This window comes from Sminthopsis crassicaudata, chromosome 1 (assembly GCF_048593235.1).
Source record: "Sminthopsis crassicaudata isolate SCR6 chromosome 1, ASM4859323v1, whole genome shotgun sequence".
Taxonomy (NCBI): domain Eukaryota; kingdom Metazoa; phylum Chordata; class Mammalia; order Dasyuromorphia; family Dasyuridae; genus Sminthopsis; species Sminthopsis crassicaudata.
Window position 1 is genome coordinate 68,105,758 of NC_133617.1, and position 20,923 is coordinate 68,126,680.

The following is a 20,923-nucleotide window of genomic DNA, read 5'->3' on the forward strand; positions in this document are numbered from 1 at the left end:
AAAAAAAAAAAAAAAAAAAAAAAATTCATACACTTCTAGTTTAGTTCAGACTTGAACAGGAATCTTTTCTATAAATGTAGTGGTCATTTAGTCCCCACTTGAAGATGAGGATTTTACACCTAATAAGTGTTGAGGAGTTTACACCTAATAGTACCTAGGTGGCACAACAGATAGAACTGAATCTGAAGTCAGGAAGATCTAAGTTCAAATATGGCTTCAGATACTTACTTTGTTCAGATAACTTATAAGTCCTTTGATTGCTGTCTGCCTCAGTTTCTTCAAATGTAAAATAGGGATAATAGTTGCACCTGCCTCTCAGAGTTGTAAGAATGAAGGGAGATATTTATAAAACATCTGCAAACCTTAAGGCACTTTATAAATACTAGCTACTTATTGTTAACAAGGTAACACATTCTGCTTTTGAAAACCTCATTAGCAAGATCTTTCTTTCCTTTTTTTTTTTTTTTTTTTTTTCCTCCGGTGAGGGGGAAGGAGAAGGAAAGAAGAGGGAAAAAGGAAGCTGAAATCTGTCTCAATACAACTTTCCTAAGTCATTAAAGTAAGTCCAACTCATTAGTTTGGTCTTGACTTAACAAGCATTTCTTAAATGTCTTCAAAACTGTAGGTCCTGTATTGAGTGCTATGGATAAAAAGACAAGAATGAGATAGTCCTTGCCTTCAAAAAGCTTACATGAAGGAAATAACATGTACAGTAGAAGAGAACACAAAATTTATAGGAATAGCAGATCAAACTCAGTAACACTCAGAGATGTCTTCTTGTGGAAGTCCCTATATGGGTATTAGCAGAGATTGTCTGAGCCTCTCCTGATCATGAAAGCTGCATGGCCTGGTAGTGAGCAACAGGTATCCTCTCAGGTCTCTTCCCTTCAAAAGGTCTAGGCCAAACTGCAGTGATTTGATCAACATTTTGGCATCTCTTGTTTGGCTTTCATCTTTGCCTTCTTGAGCATGTATAAGAACCCCAAATGATAGTGACAAAAACAAAATTCTTAGAGTGGCCAGATGCCACTCAACTCATAGCAGAAGGGTCAGACTTTTCTAATGTATGGGACTATAGTATAAGAATCACAAGAGCTGTTCCACTGATAGGTGATGGCCTGCATAATTTCCAGCTCTACTTCTTGCCTGACATGATTTAGCAGTCTTTAAATGATCTCCTCCCATCTGGAGAAATCACAACTCTAGAAGTACACAAGGAAAAAAAAAAACAGTTAATATCTCTCTGATTCATTTTAGTTTTCAATGGTCCAATCATATAGGATGAACAGTGATGTAAAATCACTTGAAAAGTAGTATTTCGGTGTGATCTCACACATGTTACCTCCTTTCTCTGAGCCTTTGCAGTTTTATCTGGCTAAAGAGAAAGTGTTAACTGCATTTTTGGGCAAGTACTGGGTTCTAGTTGTTATAAGGAAAACATTTTACAAATCTAAAAATGCTATAGATGTTACCACTACTGCTATTGTTGTTACTTCTTCAAAGTGCCAGGATTTTGTTGGTGTGGGCAATCCTTTCATAGAAACACTTTATCATAGCCTCAAAAGCCAAACTAATCTAACTCCACAATTTTAAAAATGAAGACGGTGAAGCTCAGAGATATTAGGTGATCTGTCCAGGATCACACAGCTAGTGTCATGGGTAGTATTTGAACCTGACACTCTATCCATTATACTGTATGACCATCCATAGTTTAGTAGATATTAATGAGGCTTTAACAAAATGCCCCAGTTAGAAGGTATCCATTCCACTTCTTCCAATGTCTATATAAAGCAATGATACTTTTCAATTTGGAAAAGGAAATCTCTAAGTGAGGTCCTTGAATTCCCAAATAGCATCATTGGTAAGAAAACAGCAACTGAAGTTTGGCTGGCAAATGAATATAATCCAGCCAATTCGCCTCGGAACCCCACCAAATCTACATTGCAAAAAGGAATGAAAATGGGCTTGAGTTCAGATATGCAAACATCAGGAGTCATTCAAGAAGCAGTTTTACAACTCTCCATTTCCCCCTGGCTCAGAAGAAATCCATCACTGACCTTGGCAAAGCCTGGGATGGTTCCCAGGGGCTCTAAGTCAGACTGCACATTTGGCCCTCTTCAATGCAGCTTGCCAGTTTAACCTCTGTAAGTTGCACTCCTGTAAGCGTAGGCACTATAGACAATTATCCCAGGATCCCACTATACATCTTCATTACCATGACCAAAAGTGTATCAACTTGGCATCCAATTGTGGTACAGTTAAAGGTGAATATGCAATATAAAATCATATGGCTATTTTTGTTCCCCTTACATCAGATCTTATTAACACATCCTAATGTGTACTAATCCCTTCAAAACAGTTTACCTGGGATGCTTAGTCCGACAAAAAATGTCAACTGTTAAATGTCTAGCAGGTCCCTCTTAGAAAGGGAAATTTTGTACCTATGAGTAATCCTTTCAAAATGGCTTCTATGGTAGCAAAATCTTTGCCCTTTATAGATGAATTTGATTCTTGGGAATGTTCAAAAGTCACAAGGAACCAAGGAAAGTGATGGCAGGTGATGATGCATTCATTCACTCACTCCCATTCATTCATTCATTCATTCATTCATTCATTCATTCATTCATTCATTCAGTGGCTACAACATGTAAAGAGATAATAGGAAAAAGAAAAGGACAGAATTAAGTCTTTGGAGTCCTGAAGTCTGGTTTTAGCTCTGTCACTCACTTATCAATATGCAGTTGGAAAAGTCACTTCTCCTCAAAGCCTCAATTTCCTCACATCTTCCTCATTTGGAGTTTGTGAAAATCCACTGGGACAATATAGGTTAAAACCCTTTGGACCCTACAGAGGACTATAATGAAACGTTTTTCAATATTACCAAGGCAGACAGTACTGTTTGGTCATAAAAAATTAGGTATTAGTACAATATAAAAAATGGCAAGTGATTCAAAGGAGACCCTGATTGGTGTTAAGGAGGATACTACCAATAATAACTACTTGCAAGCAAAAGAGTAGTGTAGGGAATGTATGAACACATACACTCTGATCATACAAAATCTGATGTATAGCTAGAAAAAGGATGTAAGTCAGACTTGTAGCAAGAGTGAAAATACAGCAGCAGTAATATGGACCAGTGCCTAGTAAATGTGAAAGAGATATATAAAGGAGGCTTCCATAATATTGGGAAGATCTTTACAGAGGATTCATGGGGAAATCCAGGAATTACAGACTGAGAGTTGCAAGGGCTCTCCAAGGTCTAGAACAACTCTCTTATTTTATAGATAAGGAAACTGAGGCTGAGAAAGGGGAAGTGATTGATTTATCCAAAGTTATCTCAAAGTGTCTCAGTATCTGAGCCAGGGCTTTTATTTTGATGCCCAATTCTTGATGCACTTTCCCACAAAGGAAGACAAACACATCTCACATGATGAGTGTGCATGGCTTGCAGTTAACACTATGGGAGAAAGCATAGACACTGAAGAGAGCAAAGATTAACTGACTCCCCAATCGGGGCCTGGCTGCCTTTCCAGCTTAAAGGTGGTAACTCCCAGGGAGGTTCAGAGTGATGGGCCCTCAGTGCACCTGACCCTTGGCAGTTACTTATCTTTTTATGTGTACGTCCTGTCTCCCCAACCAGGGTGGGAGAGCCCCTGCCCTAGAGGGCAGGCATGTCTTCGTCCTCTTTAAAAGCCCCAGTGCCTGGCCCAGTCTGAGTTAAGGAGGTCTTGTTTTAATAGGCCAGCCAAAGTGTCAGCTCTAAAGGCTGTATGAGTTCTGATGTTTGTTAAGCCATTAGTCACATGATTTTATAGTCCCACCTCATCCAAGATGTATCCAACTATAAGAGTGATGGAGACAAGTATTTTAGATCAACCATCAAGTTCACAAAACATCTGAGAATATCTTGGTTTCCTCCTCTCATTAGAAAGGAAATAGTTCTTAGAGATTATTTAGTCCAGGGGTTGGCAAACTATGGCCCACTTCCTGTTTTTGTACTGCTCCCAAGGAATGCCTTTTGCACTTTAAATAAAGTTTTACTCTATTTAAAAAATGTCAAGACCACTCTTAACAAAGAAGCCCTGATCTTGTCCAGATCCTTTCATTTCCCAGAGGAGGAAACTTAAATCTACAGAAACCCATAGGCTCATGAGAACTAAGACTTGAACTTAGGTTTTCTGGACTCCAAATCCAGTGCTTTTTCTACTACACTTGAATCTTAGGAATGGCAAATATCAATGTGCAAGCTTCTATTTTATAGGAAGAAAACCAAAAAAAAGTTTCCAAGGAAAGACATCAGTACAGTGAAAAGAGCACTAAATTTGGGAAAAAAGGGTCTGGTTTTCAATCATGGCTTTGCTTCTTACGTTAATGAGCTTAATCAAGTCCATTCTTTCTGGATTTCCTCATCTGTGAAATGAGAAGTTTGGGCTTCATAGATTCCTTTAAGTGTTAAATGTTATGGCAGACCAACTCCATATAAAGGTTAGAAAAAAGCATAATAAGCAGCTAGTAAAACTCAGGAGAATTTTTAGATTATAATATATTTAGCAAATTTACTTATTTCCTTATATTTACTTATATTCCCCCAAATCACTGAGGGCATGATTACTTAATCTAAATTATGAGGTAATTTCATCTTCCTAGCTCCCATTTAATTATTATTAAAAGCACCTGAACACCCACAAAACATCCAGAAAATCAGAAGGGATTTGCCCCTCTGCCCAACTTGAACGGTTTACTTCCCCTCATTCTCAGTGACAACACTTTCTCCCTTGGGCTTGCTTTACACATGGCCCTCGCTGTGAAAGACCTTCTTTCCTGTCAAAATACTCAGGAGATGACTGACTAAAGAAAGGAAAAAAGCCATCCTCACCTCGGACTTGAAGGAAGCTTCATCTTCAGAATTAGACTCTTCCAGATCCACAGGTTTTTTGATCTCCTTGGGCTCACTCTCTGATTTTACCTTCTCAGCTTTGGCATTCATCTTCTCCTTAGTCTGCTTCTTGTCTGAATACGAGGAAGACGAGGTTCTAGGAGAGGTTGCCAAGATGTTCTTTGTCCCTTTGGAGCTGCTTTTTTTTTGTTTTTTGGCGCTGGGCTTTGGTGAGTCCACATTGGCAGGCCGCTTGCTGGAAGGCTTAGGCTCTGGCTGGGGCCCACCTTTTGGAGACATATTTTCCAATTTGGTCTCCTTTACTGCCAGTTTTGGTTCCTTGAAAGCTGCTTTTGGAGGTACCTTCTCCTCCTTAGGCAATTTATTCTCAGGGGGTTTCCGGGAGCTGTCCTTCGGTGGCTTAGTCTGTTCACGATCCAGGTCTTTGGAGGAGCCTTTGCTCTCAGAGTCTTTCCTTGGCTTCTCTCGGTGTTCCTTGGTCACTTTATGAGGTTTGGAGGCCTTACCGCTTTCCTTATTTGCATCCTGAAATATAGGAGGAGAAACAAAGTCAAATGAAGTCCCCTGGAAAGAAACTGCCTAGGAAGAAGAGTACCTTTTACTTTTACTACCTGCCTCCCTCTCTCATTTCCAAGAAAAGTAAATGAAGCCTGTGCAGTTCAGGACTGAACACTTCTCCCAAAAGTGTAAAAGTCAGTCAGCAAATTAAATTATAATGAAGTCTTAACAGACTTCCATATATGCTGCAATGACATTTCCTGATGATTAAAAGGAATGCTAATGTTATATCAGATATTGTAAAGGTTCATTTAATAAAGCCACATACATACCACCATCCCCACCCTTGCTCAAAAACTTGCAGTAGCTTCCCACTGTCTAGAGGAAAAAGCTGATACGTCTTAACTCAGTGTTGGTGGTTCTCGATGATTTGACTTCAACCTACCTTTCCAGCCTTCTCCCTCACAGATCCTCCTTACAGGCTGACTGCTCCTGCCAAGCCTGGTTTAGTCACTGGCTCCATGCTACATCATGCACATTTGACCTTAGCTCACTTAGGCTGTATGGCCCACCAGAAATGATCTTCCCTTGATTCTTGCCTTCATCCCCCCCCCCCCATTCCATCCCTACCCCTTTTTGGGCTGATTCAGGTCCTGTTCTTATCTCAAATTATCTCAATAAAATTTCCCCACCAGTCTTCAGGAGATTTTCTTCTTCTACTTCACTATCCATTGAATCAACCAATACTTAATACCTCAGTATAGACAAATGTTCTGTAATTGGTGTTGAGGCTGAGGTGAAGGATATAAAAAAAATCTTAGTCCTTAACCCACAGGTGTTTTGCTAACTTGGTTCTCACTTCATTCTCCCTCTGGTACTGTTATTTTTCATTTATGTGCATTGTCCTTGCTCTTCAGTCAGGCTTTGGCTTAGCAAACAGCACAGTGTCTGTATGCAGTAGGTATTTAATATAGGTTTGAGTTAAGACAAATTAATAATAATGACAATCCCTTATTAGCTCTGAAAATTACAGGCAATCAATTACATCAATGATCAACTCTTCTTATTCTCATGAAAGCACTGTCTGTACTAGATGACAAATAAATAGAGAAGACAACCAAGACTAGAATCTCCTCCGATTAACTTGGGCAGGAAGGCTGGAAATATTGGAAAAATCATTATAAAAATTTATGCTGAGCCCAAGCTAAGGAAAGGAGATGCTTCAATGAAGGTGTCATCCACCAGTTCCTGGGGTTGGGGGAGAATGCTCTGATAAAGAGAAGAAAAAGAAAAGCAGGAAGGTTCATCTGAGTAATAAAGCAGTATGACCTCTACATTAACTCAGGGGCCTAGTCAATCTGATCATCCTTGTAGTCAGCCTAAGGCTAAGGGAAATTACCCTAAGGAAGAACAGAGTAGAAGGAGCAATCTATTTCTCTTTTGAAGGACTTACATTTAAACCCCCCAAAATTCCTACATCAGATCTAAAGAACTTATAGCCATTTGTGGACAATATTTGGGCTTCCAAATGAAACTAATGGGAAAGGAAGCAACACATAAAAAGTGTTGTATTCCAAGTCAAGAAACCCAAGTTAAAAATCTGGCTCTAAGATTATGAGCAAATAGGCAATTTAGTTAATTTTGTACTTGTTCTGTAAAATGGGACTATTACAAACTAAATGTGCATTTTTATTACCAATAACAATAACCTATATCAAAAACTCGAGTTTATTCCCCCAACACCGCCCCCCACCCAATCTACAGGCTTTAAGCTAATAAGGGTACTTCCACATACATCAAGGAACCAATGGAAAGAACTACTATCACTTTCTGATTCTGTATTGACTGGTACCAATCCCATGAAAACAGCCCCAATTCTGGAGGGAAGAGAAAGACCAGCATGCAACAGGATAAATAATACCTCCATCCTTGGCTCAATCTATATTTCCCCGTAATCTTCTGATGTGCTAATCTCCCAAAACAACCCTGTACACGTTAACAACTCTTACGTCACTCAATACAATCCACTGGAATCCGATCAACGAGAGTCTTCACTTGAGAATTCTGAAGACTCATCCATTAACAGCTTGGGCTGCAGTCACCAGGTGGAAATCTTGGCCACAAAGAGGTCAACGAAGAGAGGTCCTGCTGTTGGTTTACCAGGAAGGTTACCAGGCCAATGGCCAGGAACCATTTGTAACCAGACTAGTGTCTACTTTATACCTTCCATAATGAAAAGAAACAATGGACTATAGAAACAAAGTGCTCTCTACCATTGTTTTAATAAACACTATCAATATAGCTTCTTTCATCATGATAGAAGCATAGTTTTTTGAGCAGAAAGGAGCCTTAGAGGTCATCCAGTACAATCCTTTATTTTTAAGGAGAAAACCAAGGCCCAGTGAGTCATGAAGGTCCAGGATTTGCTGGTGGTGACACAGGGTAACTTTGCTTACTAATTAGATTAGCCTAGGATAATTATGATAGAATCCCACAGTCTTCACAGGATTCAGGTTTACCTTTCAGTCTATCCAACTGAAGAAGGGACTATGCTGAATTCCTACCTGATATGCAGCCTTCTCAAAGTTTGCCTGGGATGGATCTTGAGGGAGACAGAAATCATCTAATTAACTAGGGATTTTAATCACTGGGTTTTTTCTTCCCTTGCCTAGTTATAGCTTAAAGAGATAAAAGGAGTACAGCAATTATATTCCTGTGGCTGTCCAAGGGAATGGAAATAGTAAAGGAAAGAGAAGAAGAGCTACAGAAAAACATCCTCTAAGCTTTCTCCTCACCCATTATCTCCTACTTGGCTCCATTTGTAGGAAAAGAATAAGCACTCCAAGAAACCAGAAGAAATTAAGATGTTTCTCTTGTATAAAGCTTAGGGGGAGGGGGTCATAAAGACAGTCTAAAAAGAGAGTTCAAAGGAATAAAGTTTCTGGCAAGATGGAGAGATAGCATTTCTTGAGCCAATCTACTTCTAAGATGGTACAATCAGGGCTTGACTTAAAATGTCATTAGTGAAGAAAGCCAAGTCAAGAGGGAAAGTTTTTAGAGGCAAGTACAGAGTATGCTTGCTTCAGTTCTGAATTTTCTTTCTGCTGATTGAGAAACCTAAATGGATTTGTACCAAGCAGGCAACTAACTGATAATTCACTTGGCTCAGGAAGGCTGCAATTGGAAGCTCATTCATGTACCTCAAGACCTTTTCCTTTAAGGGCAAGGGATTGAAGGAGGTATATCATGGTTAACATGACACTTGGTCACTCTCTTGGACTACACAGCTTTGGCTAAATGATAACCACAGATCCAACTGCCTAGCTGGGCTATTTCTTTCTGGGTTCAGAACCAGACTCTTCTCAACAAGTTCTGGGTGACTTTTGAATGATCAATTAGCCACTGCATGTTATAGGATTGTGGGGGTAGACTTTAGTCAGAAAACATAAAAATGACATATAAAAAATCTTCAAGTGACAAGATCTTTGGTGAAAGAATTCCCTCTCTTTGACAATTAGATCATGAGGTCAAAGATGAACCACTAGAGTCAACAGTAGAGAAAATTCCAAATATGTACATCCATTCTGTCCACTGATGTTTTGATAAAACAAGAATTTCATATATTCTCCAGATTGGAAATGACTTTAGTTTGTTATATAAATTCCCCTCTAAAATGAAATATTTATTTCAGAGCCATTTGACTGGCATCTCAAGGGGAAAAAACAAGTAAGACACCTAAGAAGTTCCCACTGACTCAGATAAGTATAGCCCTTTTGTACAAATAGCCTATTCTGTAGATTAAGGTACTATAATCTCATTTATGCTGGCTCTTTTGTTTTTCTAACTACTAAAAAGGTCAATGACATAAGAAAGCTAGAAAGAAGAAGTTAAATAAATTGGCTTATTAGCTGTTGTTACAGGAGAAAAATAGCTACTTCAAAGACTGAATGTACCTGAGCCACTAGGGATAGTTTAAAAATGAGGGGAAAATGAGGGCACCAGATGGTGGATGACAAATGATCATTAAGAAGTTTGTATTTATATAGTAACAGCTAGTGGCATTTCAAAGGGTTGATTCTGTAACCTTGCCTCATATACTTATTCAGACAGAGATGATTCATGAAGATAGAAGGAAATCTGAGTGGATCTGGAAGAAGACATGGGTCTCTATAAACTATACTTTCTATAACCCCAAGGGTAAGGAATTAAGGTGGATGTACTGTACTCTACTCTTCATCCATCCAATCCCAACAGTCTTTTGTAATAAGTTTTCAGTCATTACTGAAAAAGCAATGCTGCAGAAGCATCATTAATACTACATGTGATAACTCATGGGTTTGGCATTAAAGCATTGGTCTAACAACTGTATGTAAATAGTTCAGGAGATTTGAGAAGACCTGCAGAGAAACTCCAGAAGGAAAAAGAAACTCTATTCACTGAAGACGATCAAAGATGCCAGCCCATGGTCCATCATGCAGGAGGAAGCAGCACCACTAATTTTAAGCTGAGCACAGTAAAAGAAGCATTTACTACTCTGTCCAGTCACTTTTCCAAATATAGGAAAGCCTGTTACTCTGGGTAGAGGAACTACTCAAAGATAAGTACATCCCAAGCCAGGGAGAAAGCAAAGAGGGAAGATGCCAAGGGGAGGGCATTCCAGAAACTCAGAATCAGACTACACCTGAGGGAATTGCACTTATACAGGAACCCTCCAGCAGCTGGGCCACAACGCTCCCAAATGACTGTGTCTCCAGCCTCACTAACCTTGGAGCCATGGGATGGTTTGGTCTTCTTGGGATCTGAGAAGGCAGAGAGTGGTATTGTGGGCAACATGGGGTAGTCAGGACTGGGCCTGGATACCGTTTCTGCTCCTTCTGGCATTACCATCACCTAGTAATAAAGAAGAGACAGATATTATCAATGAGCAAGGAGAAGAGTGGAAACCCAAATGGGAGGAGATAGGTGCTGTTATCAGCCACAGCTAAAAGCACCTGGAAGTCTCCTTCATAGGCAAGGGAAAGGGTGGTTTATGGTCCTCCTTTCTTCTAACAAGTCAGATATCTGTTAATGTCATTAACTTAATTCTCAGCACTCAAAATGAAGGGTGATGAGGTATACTGTTACATGCCGGTCCTACCAGGAAAGACAGAAGGATTGCTGTGACAAGGAAATAGCCAATATGAGATACACTGAAGTACCATGGGCAGCACATTTTGATACAGATGTTCCCAGAAGAGTGCTATGGGTATTTTGAAGAATTAGGGCTTCTTTTTTGCTTAAATTTGGCTTTTCCTCTGTTTTTGCACAATTTTGGGAACACAATGAGAAGCTGGATAATCCTAGTAATAAGCAGTCTTATGGCTTCTGCTAAACATGAATAGATGAATAACAATCTATGAAGTCCCACATATTCTTGATCTAATATAGGTGGCAAGCAACCTGATTTTTCAGGTAGATGGTGATGATTAAGAAACAAAGAAATTGTTAAGTGACTTGTTCAAGAACATTCAGCAAGCCTAAGAAAGAATCAGGAGAGGAATCAAGATCCTGAGATTTAAGAAGGACACTTCAGCTCTTCTCTTTGCAAATGCAATTCCTCAATACAACTTGGTACAGAAGAGCTCTTCAATGATCTTTTTGTTGAAAAAGTACAGGAAATTAAAGGATCCAGAACAACCACATCAGTGTGAGCTCCCAGGGAATCCATACCACAAACCTCTCCCCAACAGAAAGAAAGTTTGCCAAGTCAGCAGAGAAAGCCGAAAAGGAAAGGAGCTAGCTACCTGAGTGCTAAAAGATAACATTTGTTGCTCATTCCAGAATCTGGGTCACAGCAAGATGTGCAATAAAAAGACAGGAATAAGCCTTTTCAAAACCTGATTCAGCCAAAGAAGCATTAATTATACAGTCTGTCACTTTTAATTCCATAGTGAACAAAATTAATAAATTTAGCATAAGCTAAAGGAGAGAAGGAGAAATTATGAGGGCACCTGCCCAGAGGAATGTTTGAAAAGAGGGCTCATGTGGCCTCTCACACTAACCACTTTGAAACTGTAAAGCATGAGGCCAAAGTGGGTGATCAGGACATATCTTACTATGAAATTCATGACAGTATCATTAAGAAGATGGCTGAAAGAAATTGATCCATGTGCTTCCCACCAGAATGACTACATTAGCTGAAAATAAAATAGGAATAACATCCCCCACACATATAGACTCCCAGAAAAGAGAAGTGGTAAGCAAGTACAAGGAAAAGATGCAAGGGAAAAACTGAATCCCCAGTTAAATCTGTGGCCTCTGCTTTATCCACAGATTTCCTTGAGGTTCCCAAACTCCTATGGATTGCACTGTCTATCACAGGTCTTTTCCTTCCACTTAAAAGCTGGACTTGATTCTCTCTCTTCAAATTGACTACCTTATTCCCTATAGTCTGACATTTTCCTAAGGTAAAAATGTTTTTTTTTTTGTTTTTTTTTTTTTCATTTTTCTTAACAAAGTTAAATCCATAAAAAGAAAAAAAGGAAATCAATTGAGTTAATGAACAAACCCCACAGCTTGAGAAGACATCACTAATCATGTATTTCAAACTCCATTAACTTAATGGAGGCACAGAGCTGGGGATATATCCACCAGAATGGTCAATATTCTGTCTAAATCTACTTTGGATCAAGTCTCACACCAGCAAAGCTAATAACCAAGCCTAAGGCATATGTGCAAGCAAGCCAATTATTATCTTAATATTTAGCTTGATTTTTTTTTTTTTTTTGGTAGAGACTTAAGGGAAAGCAACTAGTCTGTTGTATTTAATAGGTCCTTGAGATATGAACACAATAAGATGCTAAAGGCAAAGCTATCCAACAAATAAAAAATTAGTCTCCCTCATAGATTTCAACAGGATACGTGCCAACAAGAAGCAAGGCACTGTTATAGGTCTGAAGACTCATTCTTCCCAATCCAGAAGTCTTGAGAGAGAATAAAGCTAGATCCCTTTTGTAGGATGTTGGCTTTGGTGGCACTAGACTTCAAAGCAGGTAGCACAGCCAATGCCATTAGTCTTGGGACATCAGTGCCTGATTGGCTGTATAAGAGCTGCATGGAAACCACTGGCTTACAATCCTCCCCCTCTTTAAACCCTTATTGCTACTCCCACCCTCCCCAACAAACACAGTCAGCATCATTTAAAGGCCTTGGTTAGAGATAATTCAAACCAGCTTCTAACAAAGCCTTCTTCCTTTTCTCAGCAGCACCCAGGACAAAGACTACTAATACTTACACTGTATTCCATAGCTCAGGCTCCTTCCTTACTGATGATATTCTTTTAAGATCTGGCTTAATTATGGTTTGTATTACTCCTACCCATCTTTCTTTCTTCTATCTCTATTTTTTAGATGCTATTATTAATTACTACCTTTTTTTCTCCTATGAGAAGAGATAGCACATCAGAGTCCTGAAGCTATTTGGAGAAAAGGTTGCAAATATCTACTGTGAAAACACATCTAGACTCATTTAGTGCTGAACTTTGGCTTTTGCAGAGATTCCCATAGCCAGCAGGAGACTTATTAATCAATAAACTTGGCCCCTTTCCCTTTCCTCCCATCTCTTTTAAAGGGGAAAATAAAAGAAAAGAAAAGTTGACAGAGCTGGATAACCATGGAAGGAAATGCCTCCATCAACAATGTACATGAAAAGCTCTCCTTCTCAAGCCCTTGTGTCTTCTTTGCCAAATGGGTAGTTTTCCTGATCAGGAAACCTAGTTTTAGTAGTGTCTCTTGCTGGTGGGAACTCTGGGGAGGGAGAGGGACTTGGGATAGTACAATTCTTGCTTTATGTTTTCTTACAGAATAAAAATTACAGCTTTCTCAATCCCTTTTTTCCTCTATCACTTTATTATTTTCTACTGCCAGTCTCTTCTTCCCTTGCTCCTCTATCATTTTATCCCTCCCTCTCTAGTCTTTCACCTATCCTCTCTTCTAGTCTCTCCTCTATCAAGTTTTTAGTACATGTTGGGTTTGAAACATTTTGCATAATACTTTATAATTAAATCCCTAAGAAAATGAAGACAAAAAAAGAGCACAGTGTGAATAATCTCCTCAAAGTTCAGAGGCTTCATTTCATTCTAATTCCTAGACATCAATAGACTTTGGGCATTGCTCTTCCACTTTACTCTTCAATGTTCAAACCCCCCAAACAGCTTCTGCGATCTTCAGCTATAGACAAACAAAGCTTCTAAAGACTTGTGTTCTTTCATGATTTCTAAATCAAACTTATAACCTGAAGGTCTCAAACCTCTGGAAGCACAGCATATTTCTCTTTCAACATTTCCCTTCCCCACAGCAGCATCACCAATTCTTCCATGCAGGGCAGAGACGTGCAAACTAAGGACAAGCCAAAGCAATCATGACACTTCTCACAGCTCACCAATATGAAACACAGCTGTCACTAGAAGCTTTTGACACAGTCTAAAGACATGGATAATTCAGCAAAACACACAGAGAAGCCACTTGGAACATCCTAAAACTGAACATAGATCCAGGAACCTGCCTCACCAGGAACCTCCAAACCAATGGACTTAGGAAAGTGACTGATAGGCCTCTCACCTTCTCTCTCTTCATCCATCCCATTCATTGGCAGTAATTTAACAGCAGGCAGCCAGAAAGGTGAGGGGGAGACAAAGAGCATCAATAATCCACCAATTAGATAATCAGCTCCTAAAAAAATCCAGAATTGACTATACTTTTGGGCCTGACACCTAGGGACTGTTCTAGAAAAATCCTGTGTTCTTATCAGAATCTATCATTAACTCACTATATTGCCTTGACAAATAATCTGCTCTTCTCTCAGCCTCACTTTCTTTATCTATAAAATGGGAAGTGGGGAAGGGGTCCAATTATATGATTTTTAAGGTTCTTCTAGTTTTAATAATCTAGTGCTAAATTCTGAGAGGAGCCAGCTAGCTGAGAGGAATGTAGATGGCACCATCTGCCAGACAGGAAAGGCAGGGTTTTAATATCAACAGAAAACCAGCTTTATTATGTAGCAGGCACACATTTCAGCCTTAGCAGAGTTTCTATTTCAGAGTACCAGGTGCCTCCTCCCTGTCAAAAATGAAAAAGTTTCAAAGCCTGCCCCTTGGGCACTCACCCCTCCTGCCCTCAGAAGCTTGGATCTAAATTCCTTGGTGGGGTTGTTGAAAGTCAGTTTCTCACAACGAAGATGATTCACAGGCGGATTTCCCTCAAGATTCAGGAACAGGTCATATGTGAAGCAAACCTTCTTCGGCTCCTCCTTAAATCAAGAAAACACAGAAAACCAGTTTTAGAGCTAAGACATAGGATTGCAGAGATATCAGTGATACATGCTACACACCCAAAAGAATTTACAAACATGTCTTAATATACAATTTTCCAAACACATTTACTAATTCACTAACCATCACAGAAGCCTTTTCCTACCAATTTTCTTTACATTCTCAATTCACTTACCTCCCCTCTTCCCCCCATTTTTATCCCCTTTCTCTCTCAGGAACTCAAACTACCATAACTACTGCCTGTGCCCAGCTGTACTTTTTGAGTAAGTGGCTGTCTGGAGCCATACTTGGAATGCCCCCAACTCAAGTTGCCATGGAAAGGTCATAGCCCAGCTTGAATGGGGTATAATGGAAAGAATGCTAGACCTGAAGTCAGAAGACATAAGTCCTAATCCTAAGTTTTGACACAAAAACTGCAGAGCTGTGAATAAATCCTTCACTCTTCTTGAATTCAATATCCTATTCTGCAAAATAAAGTAGCATTACTTTCACTATCTATCAAAGTGGTTGTGTGAGAATCAAATATAAAACATTTACATAGTGCTGTAAGTCAGTTTTCATCCTTAGGCTCTCAAAAACTGGGGGGAGGGGAAGAGATAGGGAGAGGAGTATCAAATCACAAAAAGTCCACTGAACTTGCCTGTCACAGAGTATTGCTCCCCTCACATGCTTTCTCTGAATCTCCTATTCACATTCATCAGGAGGGCTGAATGCAGGGCAGAAATGAGTAAAACAAATTGGTGGTTGTATTTTGGAGCCTAGAAAAATTCCCTCTGGTTAATCAATTAAAACCTGTCTGAGAGGCAGAGAGCAGCATGATATGGTGGAAAAGAATACAAAATTTGGAGAAGATAAGTTAGGAGACCTGGGCATAAATCCCAATGCTCAAACTCACTATATGACCTTGGGAAAATTACTTCCCTTAGTGAGTCCTTAGTTCATCTGTAAAATGTAAGAAGAGGATGAGAAATAGTTTCTTTCAGCTTTAAAGTCTGATTAACTATTCCATAGATAAGAAATAAATTACTAGGCATAAGAGACAGAAATTAATAACAACAATTGATAGTTAAACTAATTTACCTATATCATGTTTGCCATGTTCTAGGCACTGTATTAAGCATTTTGCATATATTATCTTATTTGATCCTCACAACAACTGTGGAAGGTAGGTGCTATTATTATTATTCCCTTTTTACAGATGAGGCAACTGAAACAGAATTAAGTGACTTGTTCAAAGTCACATAGCTAGTGAATGTCTGTAGCCAAATTTGAAATAAGGTCTTCTAGACTCCATACCTTGTGCTCTATCCATTGTACTATCTAGTCCTGAAATCTTAAGTATAGTTAAATATCTCCCAAAATTTCTGAGTTTGGGGTAAGAAAATTTACTGAATCCACAGAATCTATTCATGTCATGTAAACTCAGATCCATGATTCATTTACCTATTAAAAGTACTTGGGAGGGAGGCAACTAAGAACTTTATCAACATTAGGGACAGTTAAAAGGAGTTTATGTAGACAAGGGAGCATTGATTTGAATTAATTATATTAGAATGATCCACCCTCAAAAATGAAGGGATGAGGAAGAAGGATATACTAGAGGAAGGGGGAAAGGAGAGAGAGAATGAGGGATATTTTCTTACATAAAAGAGAAGTGTAAGAAATAACTTTTACAATAAAGGGGAATTTGAGGTTAGTAGGCAATGCTTGAAGCCCACTCTCATTTGAATTGCTTATAAGAGGGAAGAATATATATATACATATTCACTTGTGTACAGAAATGCAACTTAGTGATAAATAGGAAGGGAAGGGGATAAGAAAAGAGGGGATGGTGACAAAAGGATAATTTAAAAGAGGTAGTAGTTAGAAGCAGTCTTTTGAGAAAGGACAGGATTAAAAAGAGAGGTGGAAACAGAAGCACTGGCCTTGGAGTCAGGAAGGAGGGCCTGAGTTCAAATCTAACCTCTAGACACTTAATTACTTACTAGTTGTGTGACCATGGGCAAAGTTACTTAATCCCAAATGTCCCTCCGAATGCTTACCTCCAAAGTTTCAGGAAGCCCGATTACAGGGAATTAGTCAGTAATAGCAACTCAGCAGTAATTTCAGATGCCCTCAGCCCAGAGATGGTAAGGAGATTGGAAAAATTGTCAGAAAGAGATTAAATGGGATCTTTTGCTGACAATGACTGGCTCTACTGCCCATAAGTAATTTTGGGTTGCAATTCCAATGTGGAGAAGAACATTGGTAGATGATAAGAAGTGGACAGCCTTGGTCACAGTTCCAAAGCAAAGCACTAGTGCTTATGGCTGCTGGAGCTGGGTAAAGACCAGAATGCAGACCAGGAAAGCAATGACCACACTACCCTGGAAGCACTCAAAACTTGTAGACTTTTCTCCCCCATCCCCCCCAATTAGATCTGAAAACAGCAGCACAATAAAGCTTGAAGTTTGGCACACTGCCTCCCTAGCTTCAGGTGAGCAGAGCCCAAGTTTAACATAAAATTCAAAGTTAAGAAATAGGCTGGGGAAATAAGCCAACAATAACACATGCAAAAAATTTAACCATAATAAAAACTATTACAGTTGTAGGGAAGACCAGACATAAACTCAAAATAAGATTTAAAAAAACAGGAAAACAACTACAAATTAGAAAAATGACAACTGAACCCAGGACCTACAAAAATTCTTGGAAATGTTAAAAAGATAAAAAGTGGTGGAGAAAAAACTGGCAAAAGAAATAAGAGTGATACAAGAAAATTATGAAAAGAGAATTAACAGCTTGATAAAACAGATACAAACCCCCCCTTCCCCACAAAAACACTGAGAAAAAAATAACACTTTAAAAACCAGAATTGGCTTAATAGTAAAAGCAGCACAAAAAAATCACTGGAGAGAACACCTTAAAAAAGCAGAATTGTCCAAACAGGAAAAAAGGTACAAAGATTCACTGAAGAGTTCTTTTCTTCAAAAAAAGAAAGAGGAGTTCTTTCTTTAAAATTAGAATTGGGCAAGTACAAGCTAATGACTCCATGTGACATCAAGAAACAATAAAACAAAATCAAAAGAATGAAAATTAGAAGAAAATGTGAACTATCTCAACTGATATGGAAAACAGATCAAGGAAAAAGAATTTAAGAATAATTGAATTACCTGAAAACCATGATCAAAAACAAGAGTCTACAATTCCAATGAATATTGTGATGGGAAGAGCCACCGCCATTCAGAAAGAAGACTGTGGGGACTAAATGTGGATCACAACATGGTTTTTGCACTTTTTTTTGTTGTTGCTTGCTTGCTATTTTCTTCTTTCTCATTTCCTCCCTTTTTTGATCTGATTTTTCTTGTGTAGCATGATAAATATGGAGATGAAGAACTTGGAACATGCAGATTTATAGGGATGAAGGTTGAAAACTATTTTTGCATATATTTTGAAGATAGAAGGCTATTATTTTTAAAAATAAATTCTATCAAAACCCAAAAAACCAAGAGCCCACACATCATATTTCAAGAAATTACCAAGGAAAACTGCTCTAATATCTTAGGTTCAGAGGGCAAATTAGAAAAAGAATCCATTAATTATCTCTTGGAAGAAATTCTAAAATGAAAACTCCTAAGAATATTACAACCAAATTCCAGAGTCCCCAAGTCAATAAAAAAATGCTTCAAGCAGTCAGAAAGAAAAAAATCCAAATACTGTGGAACTACAACCTGGATCATACAAGATTTAGCTGCTTTCATGTTAAAGGAGTGAAGAGCTTGGAATATGATGTTACAGAAGGCAAAGGAACTATTACAACCTAGAATTACTTATGTAAGAAAAAAAATGAGTATAATTCTTTGGGTGGAAGAGAAAGGAAGGGAAGAGAAATTTCATGAAATAAGAGGATTTTCAAGCATTTTTTAAGAAAATACCAGAGCTGAATAGAAAATCTGTCACACAAAAACAGAATACTCAAGAGAAAGATTAACATGAAAGATCTTGTAATTATAAAGGTTCCAATTTACATTCCTATATGGGAAGATATACCTGTAACTATACAAGATTTTATCACTATTATCATGAAAGGAGTTTATATAGACGAGGGAGCACTAATTTAATTTTGTTGGAATATTATATTTATTGGAATAATAATCCAAAAAACGAAGGGGTGAGAAAGAAGGATGGAAAGAAGGAGGAAAGGGGAAGGAAGAGACAGAAAGGGATATTTTCTCACATAAAAGTAGAATTCAAGTGATGAAGGGAGCCCTGAAACTCTCAGACTCTGGGGGAAAGCTTAGGAAACTCCCTCAGAGAAGCTCTTCTTTGAGAAGCCCCTCCCCTCCCCCAAGGAATCAAGATAAAGTGGTTTAATTCTGTTTGAGTCTAGGACTACTCCTACTTAGCCCAAGCTGGAGATGAGATTTCTATCCAACTCTATTCATTCAAATGGAAAATTTCTATTCAATGAGAAAATCTCTGATTCCAACTCAAACTGCCCCCTCCCCCACCTCAGATTCCAGCCAAAGTTACAATAATAAAAAGAGGCAACTTGGGGCTCATTCCTTGCAAAGGACCTAATCATGCCAAGGAAACTCTCTCTCCCCTTGGCATAGCTGTAATCCTCTACACTTTAAAGACATTCTCTTTTCAGCGTTACTCCCTCTTTATTTCTCTCACTATTTTCCTCTCTATCAGGATTTCTCTGCTGGAAATTTACAGCTTGCAAAAGCTGACTTCTAGTTAAACTTTTTGGGTTTTTAAATTCATTTACAAAGGACCTGCGCCAACCAGAAGGGGGTTCCCATAACTCCCTGCTCTGCTTTGAACCTCATTATTTTTGGCTCCCTGACTAGGAATTGAGCGGAGCCGAACCTTATCACAAGGAACAACATTTACAGTAAAAAGAAAATTGAGGGTGGTAGGCAATGCTTGTACCACACTCTTAATTGTAATTGCTTCAAAGAGGGAAAACTTGTGTACAGAAATGCAACTTAAGGTCAATGGGGTTGGGGGGTGGGCAGAAGGAGATAAAATAAGAGGAGATGGTAATAAAAGGATAATTTAAAAGAAGTAGTGGTTAGAAGCAAAACAGACTTTTGAGAAGGGACAGAATAAAAAGAAAGGTAAAAACAGAAGAAAATGGGATGGAGGGAAATATACAATAATCATAACTTGAATGTGAATGGAATGAGCTTACCCATAAAATGAAAAGTAGATAGAATTAGAATCAGAATCCAACAATATGTTATTTACAATAGACAAACATGAAACAGAAAAACAAACCCAGAGTTAAAATAAAGGGCTAGAGCAAAATCTAATACACTTCAGCTGAATTAAACCAACAACAAAACCAGACAAGAGTAGCTATCATGGTCTTGGGCAAAAGAAATGCTAAAATAGATCTAATTAAAAGAAATTTTTTTTAATACTTCCTAGCTGTGTGACCTCAGGGCAAGTCACTTAACCACAAATGCCTCAAAAACAAACAACCAAAGAAAAAAAGATAAATTTTGCTACCAGATACTATATATGATGAAATAATACAAAATAGTTTTATATCAAGATTCTCTGATAAAGGTCTCATTTCTCAAATATATGTTGGATATAGATCTTTGTTAAATTTATAAAATTAAGAACCAATTCCCCAATTGATAAATGGTGAAAAGACATAAACAGGTAGTTACACTAATAAATTGCTAATGATAAAGAACTGATTCAACCATTCTAGAGAACAATTTGGAACTATAACCAAAGTGATGAGGTATGTGAATGAATGAATGAGATACCTTCTGCTGGGAGATTAGCAGGTTCAGAAGTGAAAAATTCATTAACTCCAGAGTCTGTGGCAAAAAGGAGATTTTATTTTACACTAAGAGGCTTTCCCTTAGCCGGCCTATTTCTTAATGAAGAAATATTTTTGCCAAGAATGATTGGCAAAGACCCACTTTAAGAGCAAATCTGGGGCGATTTGAATTGATAATCAGGATTTCTCAATTGGAAGAAAATTTAGAATTTCCTGAATGAGGATATGACTTCCCAAAAGATCAATGGGAGTTGATTTGCCCTTTAATAAGCTAGCTTATCTCATCCTGGGAGCATAGGCCCTCTCTTGACTCCTCAGCCTGGGAAACCCTGATCTCTCTTCCTTGCAGATCAAAGGGCACATGATTTTCAATGATTATTCTACATAATTTTTCAGTGATTATTTTACACAATTTTACAGAGTTCATTTACATGAA

At 38.4% G+C, this 20,923-nt stretch overlaps 1 protein-coding gene across 3 annotated transcripts in view; it reads right to left on the bottom strand.

The window, feature by feature from the left end:
• MLLT1 (MLLT1 super elongation complex subunit) overlaps nucleotides 1-20,923 on the bottom strand; it is an 86,368-nt gene that overhangs the window by 14,135 nt on the left and 51,310 nt on the right. The window contains exons 4-6 of one of the 3 annotated variants that reach the window (XM_074309259.1): nucleotides 14,537-14,680; nucleotides 10,160-10,285; nucleotides 4,877-5,422 (exon numbers count right to left, since the gene is read on the bottom strand). In XM_074309259.1, the coding sequence (XP_074165360.1) occupies nucleotides 4,877-5,422; nucleotides 10,160-10,285; nucleotides 14,537-14,680 (816 nt within the window). Of the gene's footprint in view, nucleotides 1-4,875; nucleotides 5,423-10,159; nucleotides 10,286-14,536; nucleotides 14,681-20,923 lie in introns of all 3 variants that reach the window. The other 2 variants (XM_074309249.1, XM_074309268.1) reach the window with 2 other exon arrangements.